General features: G+C 44.1%; 2 protein-coding genes across 5 annotated transcripts in view; one reads left to right on the top strand and one right to left on the bottom strand.

Annotated features, from left to right (window-relative positions):
* Positions 1–1,771: 1,771 nt before the first annotated feature.
* DDIAS (DNA damage induced apoptosis suppressor) lies at positions 1,772–9,756 on the bottom strand. 3 transcript variants are annotated; one of them, XM_046904740.1, is made up of 6 exons: positions 9,606–9,756; positions 8,840–9,087; positions 7,700–7,861; positions 6,377–6,494; positions 4,143–4,544; positions 1,772–4,052 (listed from the first exon to the last, which is right to left on the bottom strand). In XM_046904740.1, exons 2-6 carry the CDS (start codon positions 8,950–8,952, stop codon positions 2,001–2,003), a joined length of 2,847 nt encoding a protein of 948 aa, XP_046760696.1. In that variant the 5' UTR covers positions 8,953–9,087; positions 9,606–9,756; the 3' UTR covers positions 1,772–2,000. The 3 variants fall into 3 exon arrangements, with proteins under 3 accessions (XP_046760696.1, XP_004938944.4, XP_004938945.4); XM_004938887.5 differs by having other exon boundaries at positions 1,772–4,544; XM_004938888.5 differs by having other exon boundaries at positions 1,772–4,544; positions 8,840–8,968.
* A 356-nt stretch (positions 9,757–10,112) lies between these two features.
* PRCP (prolylcarboxypeptidase) overlaps positions 10,113–13,431 on the top strand; it is a 29,417-nt gene continuing 26,098 nt past the window's right edge. Inside the window, exon 1 of one of the 2 annotated variants that reach the window (XM_040647048.2) lies at positions 10,113–10,140. Coding sequence is in view for 1 of the 2 variants with exons in the window: in XM_425654.8 (XP_425654.4) it covers positions 10,231–10,368 (138 nt within the window). In the remaining variant the exon portion in view is untranslated. Of the gene's footprint in view, positions 10,141–10,217; positions 10,369–13,431 lie in introns of those variants that run through there. The other variant, XM_425654.8, reaches the window with a different exon arrangement.

Below are 13,431 nucleotides of genomic sequence, written 5' to 3'. Positions count from 1 at the left end.
GCTGGTGTTTAAAGTGCCTGATTTGATTGATTTTTGTTAGCTTTGATCTGCAAAGCAAAGTTGACATAGATGCGAGACAAAGTGGTTCCCTTCAGGACATGATTTAATTCAGATCTACAACTGCTGAGGATTCTGCTCGAGTTCAGCGCCCAGCGGCACTCACAGCGAGGGCAGAGATACAGCTGTCCTCCATGGGAGCAATGTCCCTTTGCACTAGAGCAGCAGAAAGGCATCTGTTTACATTGAGTGTTCACAGCTGCTTTGGAAACACCAAAGAGATGTCTATCGCAGTCACTAGAGGGTGGTGTTCAGCAGAGGGAGCATCCATCGTCCATGCCTGGAGTCATTGCAAACGGGCTGCTGGTCCAACTCCTGCCCTAGCGGGGATGCTGGGGTTGCATGGATGGAAGCCACGTTTGAGCTGGCTTATGTTCTTTGTCCTAGTGTTTTGTTTGGTTTATAATGCTAGTTCTTCCACCCTCACTGTGCTCTTTTCATGCCCACAGCTGGACTTCCCTCATCATCGGCCTTTCTTGGGTGGAGAGAACCTCCACTGAGCACGCCTCCCACTTTAAGCCTTCAGCCTTTTGGTCAACATATGAAGTTTGCACTCAGACTCATCCCGAGGATCAGATGTCTCCCTTCTGCTCACACTTGCACTGAGAAATGAGCTGTGAAGCTTGAAGCCACCATGTGTCTTTTATTGCCCCTTCCTCTGACTTTGAAGGTCTTTCCTTAGTAAATGGCCGGTGTGAGTGCTGGGCCATCTGCTCCGTGTTTCGCCAGGAAGCAATAAAACAGGAAAAGGTATTTGGAGAGAGAAAAGTTGCTGCAGGCTTCTAGGTAGGAACTGGAAATGCAGGAGGAATACAAAGGCTTCCAACAACAAGGGAACAACCTGCACAGGGTGAGAAATGCTCCACCTTCATGCATACAGATCCTCTCTCCAGAGCACCTGGGGCGCTCAGCCCCGATGCGAGCTCTCTGCCCAGGGTCTGACACACAGAGGGACTTTTTGGCCTCGCTGGTGTGCAGCCCTCCTGCATAAAACAGAAGGCTCTGACAGCTCTGCATTCATTTCAGTGGTATCTTAGAGACAGTTCCATCTGAAAATCTAGTCTTGATTTATGGCTTTCTAATCTTAGGGAATCAACCATGGACTCAGTGGGTTTTTTTTTTTCAGTTTTATTACCTTCGGAGTTAAACATGCTGTATTTCACTTATATACTTTTTTCCCCATACACAATTAAATCATATCAGCTCGTACCAAAGCTACTGCTTGCTGTAGTATGGGGATATATATACACTGAGAAAACAAAGTCATACTGGGTGAAACATTTCACGCCAAGGCGCTGTTAGGGACACAGAGCAGAAGTTCTGACAGTGGTTTAGTGCTGGATGCATCAGGTCTGGCATATCACTCCACTAAGATCAAACCCCCGTGGTAGAAGTGGGTGTTTGTCCAGTTCATCACAAGCAAGCACTTAAAGAGCCAGAGATATCATATGCTCGGATCATGTAGGAGGCTGTAGTTTTAAGCATATGATTTATTGCTTAGGATACCAATCTCAAAAACTCTTTCAGTGGTGCCTTCCCTGTGCTGAGTGATTAGAATAATGCTTTCTTTCAGCATAAGATATAAATTCATTTGCCATTTCCAGATAGGCTACATTTCCTCACTCTTTTGAGGAAGAGTGGATGCTGAAAAACACCTCACCTACACCCGAACTTGAACAAAATGAGACCCAAAATGAGACCCGTTTACAAATGCTCACACATTTACGTAAGTCTTTATTGCACTGTTCAGAGTTAATTTACAACACAATAAAGTAACTGCAGAATTCTCTTTTCCTCATTTGTGTGGTGCAAAGCTCTGCAAATCAATGTGATTAATCTTAGGAAGACATATGCCAAAAAGCATATGAACAATATAATTGCTTTTAAATAGTTCTTTCATCCAACGGAGTCCTCCCAAAACACAATAACACAACATAGAAATATCATTTTTTATGTTTTGGCTTACGGAAAATAGGGCTTTGTACTTGGAAGAACAGCTCAGGAGACCAGCCTGTTGCCCCTTCCATTGAAACCCCTGAATAATTTGCACGTGAGCAGAGACTCTTTCCTTCTGAATAACAGCTTTCCAGGACTGTGTCATTTAAAAACAAAGCCTTGGCAATACCTGCAGACACAGGAGTTGTCGGAACCGTGGCTGTATTCACAGAGTTGAATCCCTCACTCCTGAAGCACACATCTTTTTCACCATTCTCTTTGCTTCCAGAAATAGGGTTCCTGTCAGCATGCTCACAGGTCAATTGTGAGTCCCAGCTAACTGGTTTTATGCTTAGAGATGCAGTTGGTTTAAATCTCTTGTTTGCAGATGGAGGGATCCACTCCTCAAAGTTGGCAGGTGACTGGCTGTTACGGAACTGCTGTGGAACAGAGCTCCTACCTTCTATGTCTTCACCGCTACTCAGCCTTTCACGTTTCACTAGCCTGCCAGTAAGCTGCTGTAGCAGAGTGTTTTGAAAGGAAGATCTAGATCGCTTGCGTTTGGAATGGATTTTAGTGGGATTTTCAGGGGTGAATACAGTGACAGAAGGGCTGTGTTCCCCAGCAGGCCACGGTTTTTGGAGAGGTTTTGCCACAGGAGTTGACTCCGAATAAGGAACAAAGTCTCGAGCCATAAATGTATTGCAGTCTGAATCATAAAAGGAGCACGTTAGCGGTGTACTGTGCTTGCGAAAAGCAAGAGGGGTTCTATGTAGGGAGGATGTCTGTTTTGAACCGTTACAGGAAACGTCTCCAGGAAAAAGCACCAATTTGGGAGTTGTGACCTTTTCCGTTGGAGGATCTTCCTGTATCAAAGAGTTACATGACTTATTTAAGGATTCTGCAGTTTTTGCTCCCTCACCTGCAATCACATCAAAGAGATCAGCAGAAGCATTGTAACTCCCTTCAGGGCAGCTACTATTCCATATCACCTCCCTCTTATTTATACCTTTAAAGGCATTTTCACGTAGCTCTGTCAATGGTTTTAATTCTCTTTCATGTATCTTTCTTATATCACTGGGAGTTACTGGACGAGAGTCCCATGACCCTGTGAATGTAAGATCTTTTCTTTGGTTTGGTGTACATGAAAAATTTTCTTTATTCTCACTACCAGTTAAACAGCTGTCATGTACAGAATGCACACAGGTAGCTCTCTTGCTCCTTTGTAAACAAGTTTCTTCATGTTCAGCAGAAAAATGTGGGCTGATAAAAGAACAGGCTGACTTTGAAACTTCAGCATTTGCTTTTTTGGACTGTCTGCTTCTTTTGGGAGCAGAAGTCTTGGATGTAACTTGCAGGGACTGTGATGGAGTAAGTAGATGAGGGTGAGGTGTAAAGCAAGATGCTCCAAATTCCTTGTCAGCTGAAGATAAAACACTACTGGAAGAGTTATGTTGCAACACCTGATCACTCAGAGGATTTGGACTGGCCTTTAGACAAGCAAATGATATGCTCTCCCAACTGTCTTTCTCTGCAGATGGCAAGAACCTCCCTGATACTTCAAGTAAGGCACCAGCTACTGGGGTTTGCCTGGGATGAGATTTGTTATGATTTATACTCAACTTTCTGCTTTCAAGAAGGCCACATTTACCTGCATCAAGATTAGGTGATGCCACAAAACTCTTATATTCTATTCTGGCTAAAAATTCATTTAGGCTTTCTGAGAATGGGAGCTCATCCCAAAGCATTGAGTCTGTCTGAGATACTCCAGTTAGATTTACATGATTCGAAGCTGAGGTATGTCCCCCGTAAAAAAGCAACTTTGGGGACTTTTCTTGGCAAGAATAATTTCCACCATTAGTCTCTGGGTAAATGATTTTTGATCCAAAGTCCAAGGGATTTTCTAACAACTGTGAACTGTTTTGAAGTGAACACTCTGTCTTTGAAGAAGAAATTCTCTCTGATTTATCAGTGGCAGAGATTCTGCCAGCTTGACTAGGCTGTGAACTTAATTCATTATCCTCTTCTTTATTCCCTTCCTTCACTGAAGAGCTGCAAAACTGCAAATCCGAAAGAGTTTGATTGTTAAGGCTTACACTGCATGATTCTGCAGACACAGACCTCCCCTCTTCTTCATGCTGTTCACTCACCAGCTTTCCCACTTCCAGAGAGGAAAAATCTTCTGCTGTTACCCAAGCAACAGATGAAGTTAGGCTGAAGGATTGCTGCCAGGACCCTAAAAAACTTTCTCTGCCACTAGATTGAACAAAACAGGAGTTTCTGCTCAAAACAGACAAGCTGCTGAGTTCACTGACAGATTCATCTACCGGAGCTGAAGACACATCAGGTAGGTATGAGCTGTTATTATTGTTCCCGAATGTCACAGACTGCAGGAGCCGACGGAAGTAGCTGATAACAGTAAAGCCAGTAATAGCAGCATTTGGCAGGAAGATCTGGCAAGCTATAAGGTTTTTTGTACCTCTATTAATTCTGGAACAGTTTTGCAAGATGCTGCTGGCAGCAGAACATGCTTGATCTTCACTTCCATAACCCTGAGGAAGGAAAGAAAAAAAACTGTACAGTGCTTTGTTTTAAGACAGAAAAAATAATTAAAGCATGTCCTCTAAGTCAGGCTTAAATGTAGGTCTCCCTTTTTAGTCAGAAATGCAGGGAAGGGAAGACAAAACAGTCTATCACACAGACCATAACTCCCTGGGAAATAAGCACTGGCAAAGGCTATAAAGGGCATCACAGTATGAGGTACTTTCCTCGGTGCAATTATGCAGAGTTTTGGAGCTAGAGAAATGACCATGAATTCTAAGGAAGGACTTCACAGAAATTTTCTTCCTCCTATTAAAGCAGTGGGTGCTCCAGGGCTTCCTCCAGAGCAGTTCTGTGCAAGTGACCAGCTGCCTAATGCCAGTGCTCTTCTTATATCTAGGAGGCACTGCACAGTACTTGAAGCAAAACATTCTGGTACCAGATACACGACTTGGCAGCTCAGCTATCAAAGCCAGCATGGTATTTTGTACATGCTACCTCAACCTCTTTTGTGCAAGAAACATCTAGATGTTGTACTAAGAGACATGGTTTAGTGGGAAAACACTGGTGGTAGGTGGATGGTTGGACTGGATGATCTTGGAGGTCTTTTCCAAGCTCGGTGATTCCGTGATTCCATTAAATGGAAAAAAAAACTACAACCTTTTCTTTCCCTCACATTTATTTGGAGCAGAGTATTTCAAAGACGCAATTCCTTGTATCACCTGCTCCACTCTTCGAAGATATTGCAGGTGGAAAGTGACATTTAAATCAGAGAAAATTATCCAGTGTTTTGAGAAGGCGATAAACCACCTTCTACCTCTCCCTCAAGGTCTGGCAATGCCAGAGAAGACAAAAACCATCTTCAAATTCAGCCATCCTCCTACTCCCTGACTCAGTGCAGGGTGCAAAGATCGAGGCTGAAGGCTGCGAGCCAAGGACAACACCCTTCTAGTTGTAAAGCTTAAAAGTAAGACTTGCCTTAGAAGTTAATATAAATGAAAATAAAAACAGTATATTACATTGTTTCTGATTTTTATCTGGGAGAGTGCAACTACATGCACAGCTGAACACAATACAGAAATGTTATAGCCAAAGGCTGAACAAATGGTCTTAGGCGTTCAGGCCTTGTGTGTGGACGAGTAGCAACAAAGTTACTGATGTGCAGAATTATTTCTCATATCTTTAAAACAGAGAGGCAGTGAACGGCTCCAGTAAGAAATTTAATCCATAAGGTCCTTAAACTTCCACTGCTTATGCACAACATGAGGAGAATCTCAGCTCAGGCACAACAAGGCTTGTCTCTATGGGAGATGCAAAACACCAGTGCCAGGTAGGATTTATAATATGAACAACTCTCAAGAGCACCACTTGAAGAGAACTTAAAATACAGTTCCCATGCAATATTACTAAGAGCTAATATTTCCAAGTCTGTTAAACACATGGATAAACCACTGACGCATATGCTGAGCAGCTGTACTTTATCAGCATTATTAAAGACACTTAAATCCAGAAATGTTCAAATGCTGCGAGGGGATGTGTGCATTTCCCTACATTTTAGAAATCAGGAGACAATGCAATGTGGAAAACGTGAAGCAATGCTTACAAAGAAGTCTGTTTTTATGCTTGAACTGCACATTTTGTTTTGCTTCTTTTTTTCAGTATCCTGATTGCAGCTGTTACTCACATGCACAGGAGCTGGCATTGCAGAGTAATTCCCATACCCAGGCCCCACAATTTCTCCTCAGAATAATGACATTCCAAAAAGATGCCTTGTTTATGGCTCTGGCTGGATACAAGCTAATGAAAAACTCAGTACAAGAGAATAACGTGGATTAAAGATTACCTTCACTCCAAATATAAATCTTTTTCCAATGAAACAGGTTTCAACTGCATGAACTAAGACTCCTGGAGATGCAGCTTTGTTTGTTTCTCCTGACAGCTGATTAAAGTCTTGAATACACCTTGAGTAAAAACACACAGAGAAGTAATGCACCAGAGGAAGCCTTCCATAGCAGTTCAGCTGTAGTACAGGTAGGACTATAGGTAGCTATTGTGTTAGCATCAACTAAACAGAATGAAACAGGCAATTGTGAGCCTATAAATTGTTCAGTTCATTTCATTTATTACAATGAAATAAAGTACAACTACTTTAATAGTTTATTATACATACCACTTTTGAGTGTTCACTGTGTGTCTCCAATTTTTGTAACAGCACAACTGTACAAAGGGACATGGTTTAGTGGGGAAATATGGGTGATAGGTGGACGGTTGGACGGTTGGATCCTGGAGGTCTTTTTCAACCTTGGTGATTCTATGATTTATGTACTGCAGTGCTGTCATATATGCTGCTATTTCTTATACATCCTTTCTGCCAACACATTTAGAGAGATGGCAGCATCTATATTAAGATATGCAAATAGTTTTGGTGTTCATGGCAGTGCAATCCAGCGTAGAATGGCTACCACAAGAATATTAATTATATTAATATGAGAATTAAAAAGTATTCATCCATGACCGAATGATAACACAAGCCAGTGGGAAAGAACATACAGAAATAAGCAGTGAATGTATCTGAGTATCTTACTGCAATAGTTTCATATATCAGAAAGTCTTGATAATGCAGGCGGTCAGGCTCTAAGGACAAACAGCCTTTCTTAGAAATCCCACACTGCTTAAGGAATACCTGTTTTTTTCTTTAATACAACCAGCTTTACACCTTTCTCTTAATCCAAACTGTAAACCAAATAAACAAGAAACAAACAACAATAACAACCTGAAGGCTCTACGTTTAGCATAAGAGTTTTCTTCTGAAATCTTGAGGAAAAGTTATGTTTATCTCCCTGGAAAAGGCAATTTACTTCCATTTTGTCAATTTTAGGCAGGACCCAAGCAAGAAGCCCAATCAATCAAACTGTGAAACTTAAGTTGTCTTCAATAGATCAGCAGAGGATCTTTTATGTAGAAGTAATCCATCTCAAAATGTCAAGATTCCAGGAGGAAACCAAACTTAGCACTTTCTCAAGGTGACTGGTACCTGGGAAATGCTGGCAGGGAGCACTTCAGCAGCTTCTTCCTACTCACCTCCCCATCATCCATGCTCATCTTAAATGCTTTTTGGCTGAAGAAAAAGCAGCAGCTACACAGTTAAAAGCAATTAATTCCTTACCTCTGCAGATTTCCTGCAGTGACGCCAAAGAATGGATCTAAGCAACTTCCAAACACAGTAATGTCAAACAAATCATTAGTGTCAGCAATCTTTAGGGACAATCTGTATCTGTAGCTTGCTTCTTCAGCTTCACCTGTGCAGCCACATTTAAGACAGTTAAACCTGACAGAAGAGAGTAAAAGAATAAAAGAAGACTGAAGACTGAATACATGAACTTCTGCTAATCACTGCTGAGGTAAGAACTTATCTGCATTGTAAGTACTACTAGAATAATTGGTCAAATACTCCATTACAAATTTTAGGATTTTTTTTCTCAATCTTTATCCCCTGAGGTATTAATATTGCCATTAGCTCAGTAAGGGGCCTGTGTTACTACAGAATCCCTATAGCCTCTTTTATAGATTTATTAAATGCTAGCCTGATGTCAGTACAGGGATAGAGTGGGCTCAGAACAACCTATGGGGGAGTCACTTTGAATTCCTTAGCATCTGTCTCTGTTTTGTCCTCTTCTGGAATTCTTCTTTCTATAGCTTTAGCATAAAACCTAGATTTAAAAAATTACAAGGAAACAGCTCAGTTGCATGTTCAACTTCAGCATGTGAAACAATAGATATCCTTACTCTGCAAAGCCAGCTCCTTTCATTTTGTGCTGATATTCACTGATGTATTCTTCCTCTATGCATCATTAATTTGACATAACAGAGTAGGGAAAAATGAAAGCTTGCATGTTTCTGGACACACAATAAGTGGAAGTGTCTTAGAGAATTGGACAATGCACTGAACATACAGAACAGTGAGAAATAAAAGGTAGGGTTTGACTTACAGAGGCTTTCAGGTAATGCCTTCTAACCTAGGAACAGCACAGAAGAACTGAGCTGCAGAGGATGCAGTTGTAAGCTATTAAGACACATCATTCGTTCTCCTACACTGTCCCTCAGAATTGCATGGCACTTAACACAATGGAAGTCCTGATGCATAACCATCTCCAAACTGCTGCAGGAATACAAAGAAACCCACGTAGCACTAATTTCAGATATTTATGCTACTTATCACTAATTGATTGCTCAATTATTAGTAACATATTGTTCAGACCTGGGACCTCCCAGACTGCTAACAGGACACATGAGATACAGGACATACCTCCTGGAGTCCAGGATCAGCCTCGACAAGCAGCTCTGACAAGCAGGGTAGATGAAGCAGGAGTTCTGGATGGAAATCACAGAGGCAGACAAGAGTCGTCTTGCACTACTCATGTGCTCGCTGGATCGCCTGAAAGTGGGAAGCCAAAATGGCTCACTGAGTTCTCACGTTCTGAGATGTTAATGCAGATTGCTTTTAGCTGGGTTTTCTCAACGCTTTGAAAGGCAACCCTCAGGAAACAACGATCCCTGTGAACAACAGGCCTGTTCAGACACCACCAGCCTTAACCCTTGAAAAGAGGTGAAGATACATAATAAGAAGCAAACATTCTCAACATTTATACGCTGTTTCAGCTGAATCATCAGACATTACAAAACAAAACAAAGAAAGACCATATAAAGGCCATATATACATATAAGCCCTATAAAAGAAATGCTGCTCAGCTGTTCCACAGGGGAGCTCATGCTTTAACGATGTTCTTTACGATACTGGCTGTGATGCAACTCCAGATACGTTCAGCACAACATGGCATATAGAAAAGAAGACTCCAGCATCGAACATAGCTGAGCTTCCTTTGCTCCTTACACACTGAGACGTGGGATGGGGCGCAGCACTTATGTTTCCCCACATATACTATATTATATTAGGCGATCACTTCAGAGCAACGGAGCCAACACGCCCACTTGCGACGCATCCAGCAGCGCCTGCTGCCCTCTGGCGTGCAGAAACAAACACACGCGTACGGACCTTACGCTGCCATGTTTACCTTAAGGCTTTGTCACCGGAACGAGGGCTGCGCCACCTCCCCGGCAGCCCTCAGAGTGGCACGGAAGGCAGAGGTCGGAATGCGACTACCGTGACCGTGCCTCAGCCTCGGGCAGCGCAGCTCCGCGCTCCCCGAACTCGGAGGAGAACCCGGAAGGCGGAAGTGGTTAGTTGCTAAGGGCCGTTGCTAGGGGCGGGGCGATGCGGCGCTCATCCAATCGCGTCGCATCGCGGAGGCATGACGCCCCACTTCACCAATAAGAAGCGAGGAGCTTATCCGCGACTGAGAGCGGGCATGCATCTCGGAGGGCGGATCACGTGCTCCAAGCAGCCAATCGCTGTCTTCTCACCGTGCCCGAACTTTACATGTCACGCCAGCCACCTCAGCCAACCAACCGCGAGAGAGCGCGCGAATTAACCACAACCTGTAACCAATCGGAAGCCCGTCCCCTTAGTGCCCGCCCACCACGTGCGAGACCATAACCCCTCCCCTTCGGGGTTGTCCCTCAGAGTGCCCCGTGCGGGGCTCATGGGAGGTACTTCCCACCGTCAGGGGCGGGGGGGGGGCGAGGGGTGGGCTGTCTATAAAGCCGCGGGCCGGTGGCTAGCTCTCGTTCAGCTTGGCGATGTTACAGATGCTGTGTCTGCGGCTCCTCCTGCTCCTCCTCCTCCTCGGGTCTCTCGGCGCTCTCCTTGCTCCCCGCCGCCGCCGAGGGGTCGCGCCGCTGCCCGCCCCGTACCTCACGCGGTACCTCACGCAGCAGGTAGGAGCCCGCCGCGCTGCGGGTCGTGAGGAGAGCCGAGTGGCGGCAGAGCCCACTGAGGGAAACCCTGACTGGACAGGCTGTGCCTGAGGGGTTGCTGGGGCTGAGGCAGGGAACTCCTGTGGAGATGGAGAAGTGATCATTTGATCGTTCTTTGATCAAATGATTGCGTTGTGGGCTCAATATTAGTATACTTTTAGAGCTCTCTAGGTATTGCAATGCTCAGTTCCTCTGGTAAAACTTAAATATTCTGTTGCCTGTACCGTTGTGGGCATCTTTGCACCCATGTCCAAAGCTCCATAGCATGTCCTGCGTGGTCATTTGTGTACCCTGATAATGCTTCCAAATAGCAGCCGGCTGCCTTTTGTTCATTGTAAATATGAAAGAGATTTCTCTTGTTCCTCTGAGCTGCATTTTGCTGTCAGCTCCAACAGTTCTCAGTTTGTTGGCAAAATCTATAGCACGTGTCCAGTGCAGGGGAATCCATGTCCATAAAGTGACTTAGGCAGCAAGGGGCTTTAAAGGCCATCTCGTTCCAATCCCCTGCTGAGGGCTGTGTTGCCACCTGCTGGATCAGGCTGCCCAGAGCCACATCCAACCTGGGGCACTGCAAGTGCTGCTGTGCTCCCCTTGAAACGTGCTTATTTTTATGCTTTCCCCAAAGCAGTCAGCAGCTCCTTATGGCATGTCAGGGAATGTCTGCATCTTGATCTTCTGTCTCATCTTGTAGGGGCAGTAATGGTTGTTATTAACTGGGATGCATGGTGAGAGAAGAGGATGCTTTGTAGTAGTGTCTGGCTTTGGCTGGGGGCAAGCCTGTAGCCTCTCTTTGAATCTCATGCCCTGGACTAGGCAGGGGAGCTGTGGGTGTTCAAGGCACAGAGTTATGTGAATAAAACATCTCTTGTTAATTTTCTAGGAGGAGACTTCAAAATGGAGGTTTCTTCAGCCTGGAGAAGTGAAAGCTCAGGGGAGACCTCATTATGGCCTTACAGTACTTGAGAGAAACTTATAAACAGAAGGGAAAACAACTTCTTACATGGGTGAATAGTGGTAGGGCAAGGGGGATCAGTTCTAAACTGGAAGAGAAGGTATTTAGATTAGATGTTGGGTTTTTCACCAAGAGCTTGGTGAGGCCCTGGCACAGCTGCCCAGAGGAGCTGTGGATGCCCCATCCCAAGGGTATTCAAGGCCAGGCTGGATGGGGCCCTGGGCAGCCTGATCTAGTGCTTGATTTAGTGGTTGACAACCCTGCCTACTGCTGGAGGGTTGGAACTAGATGATCTTGGAAGTCCCTTCTGAGATGTTCTACGTTTTCAGAGAGAACAGGCAAGAAGAAAAAAAAAAATTAGTGTCTAGGGTCCTACTGTTAGAGTTGAGAGGTGAGTGGGGAGCTGTGTTAGTGGGGAAACTTGCTCTGGGATTGCATTTGCCTGTAGTCTGCATTTCTGACCTGTGTGTGGCCTTCTTCCAGGGGTTCTGTGTATAATCTATGGTATTTCTGTGTTGAGAACATCTCTATTGAATGCTTTTCAGATGTTCAGGTAGTGATTTGGGTTCCTCTTTTAATAATCCTTAAACTCATTGCCCCATAGGGTACTGCAGATACCTTCTGCAGTCTGCGGTCTGTGTTGGCCAGGATATCAATCCGGTAGTAGTGTTGTAACTTAAAGCATGACACATAACTGTAGCATGCTGGTTGTTACCTATTGCTGCCCTAATACTGATGATAGTCATTCTGTGCTGTGATCTGAACTGCCCTTTGTCACTGTGCTGTCACCCCTATTTGGTTGTGGTGACACTTGGTTACTGTCCCCTGGTACTGGCAGAGGCAGCCTGTGTGCCATGTAGCTGACAGCAAAATGGCAGAGCTGCTGTGTGCCTCAGATCTGTGGATTTAGGGGTAGATAAATGTTGAGAGAAGGGAAGGAAGAGTCCCAGTGACTTTGTTTTAAAGATGATGGCAGATCTCGCTTCCTTCAGTCTCTCCCAAGTTTCCTTCCCTTATTGCAAACAGAATCATACTGTCTGTGAGTACCTGCTGTGGGAAAGAGGGTTCCTACTTAATCACAGGATGGGACATAAAACTGTTTTTTATCGGTAGCACAACATGCAGGATCTATGCTACATATAGGACAGGCAACAGCAGAAGGCTGCTGTCTGGAAACTCATAATTGCATTATGGTTCTGTAATGGAACGTAAACACTATGATTACCATATTAAATAGGGCTGATGATACTTTGCTGCCTCTTGTTGATGTTTAATTGTTTACAGTGGAGTTGCTCAGGGCTTGAATCATCTGCCCCTGTTCCATGCTGCTGTTTCTTTTGTAGCTGAAGCTTGCTCTTGTTGTTTTTCCTGTGGATGAGTTTATTATCAGTTGGAAGTGCTTATACAAAAGCATGCACTATAAAAACAATTTGACAGTACGGTAAAATATGCTGTAACAAAAGAAACATCTCTTACACCTATTTGTATTTAAAAAACACTTTTTGAATGCTATTTAAATATTTAGTACTTCCACTCAAGACAACTTTGAAGTACAGATAGTGGCTTGCTTGAATCCTGCTGCTTAAAATGTCACCCACTGAGCACTGTAAATCATTCATTAGTGTTGCACTCTGGAGAACAGAATTTTAGAAGCTGAAAACTTTCATGTAGAATCACAGTCTAAGTGGAACTTTTTGGCATGAAGACCTTTAGCATTGCCTGAAGGTTTAGTGACAGCACTTATTGATGCTGATGTCTGAATTAAGCCTGATATTTGTCTGCTTTCCGAAAACGTGGGGAAGTAATGGAGTCAGAGTTAAATTGCATTGAACTTCCTCCTGTTTACCATGTCAAGTGTCTGGCACCCTTGACAACAGGGTTAAAGTCTAGAACTTGGAGAAGTAAGTCAAGCAGTGTCTGTCAGTGTGACTGGGATTTTAGCCTATGTGTGCCCTGGACTGTGTCCTTAATGATCTTAATTATTTCGGCTTGGGGGTGGGACACTTTCCCCTTAGCATGCAACTGATGCCTTTAAGACCTCTGCTTCTCCAAAGCATGAGTGACATTACCTG

The sequence above is a fragment of the Gallus gallus genome, chromosome 1 (genome assembly GCF_016699485.2).
Source record: "Gallus gallus isolate bGalGal1 chromosome 1, bGalGal1.mat.broiler.GRCg7b, whole genome shotgun sequence".
Lineage (NCBI taxonomy): Eukaryota > Metazoa > Chordata > Aves > Galliformes > Phasianidae > Gallus > Gallus gallus.
Note: the sequence above shows the minus strand (reverse complement) of the source record. Positions and strands in the feature narration are given on the sequence as shown.

Excerpts from the sequence above, each read along its gene's own strand:
- DDIAS (XM_004938887.5), bottom strand. The coding sequence starts at position 8,952 with ATGAGTAGTGCAAGACGACTCTTGTCTGCCTCTGTGATTTCCATCCAG. Across the intron at positions 6,495-7,699 it reads ACTGCAGGAAATCTGCAGAG|GTGTATTCAAGACTTTAATC; the intron begins GTAAGGAATTAA and ends TTTTTACTCAAG. Across the intron at positions 4,545-6,376 it reads GATTTATATTTGGAGTGAAG|GGTTATGGAAGTGAAGATCA; the intron begins GTAATCTTTAAT and ends TTCCTTCCTCAG.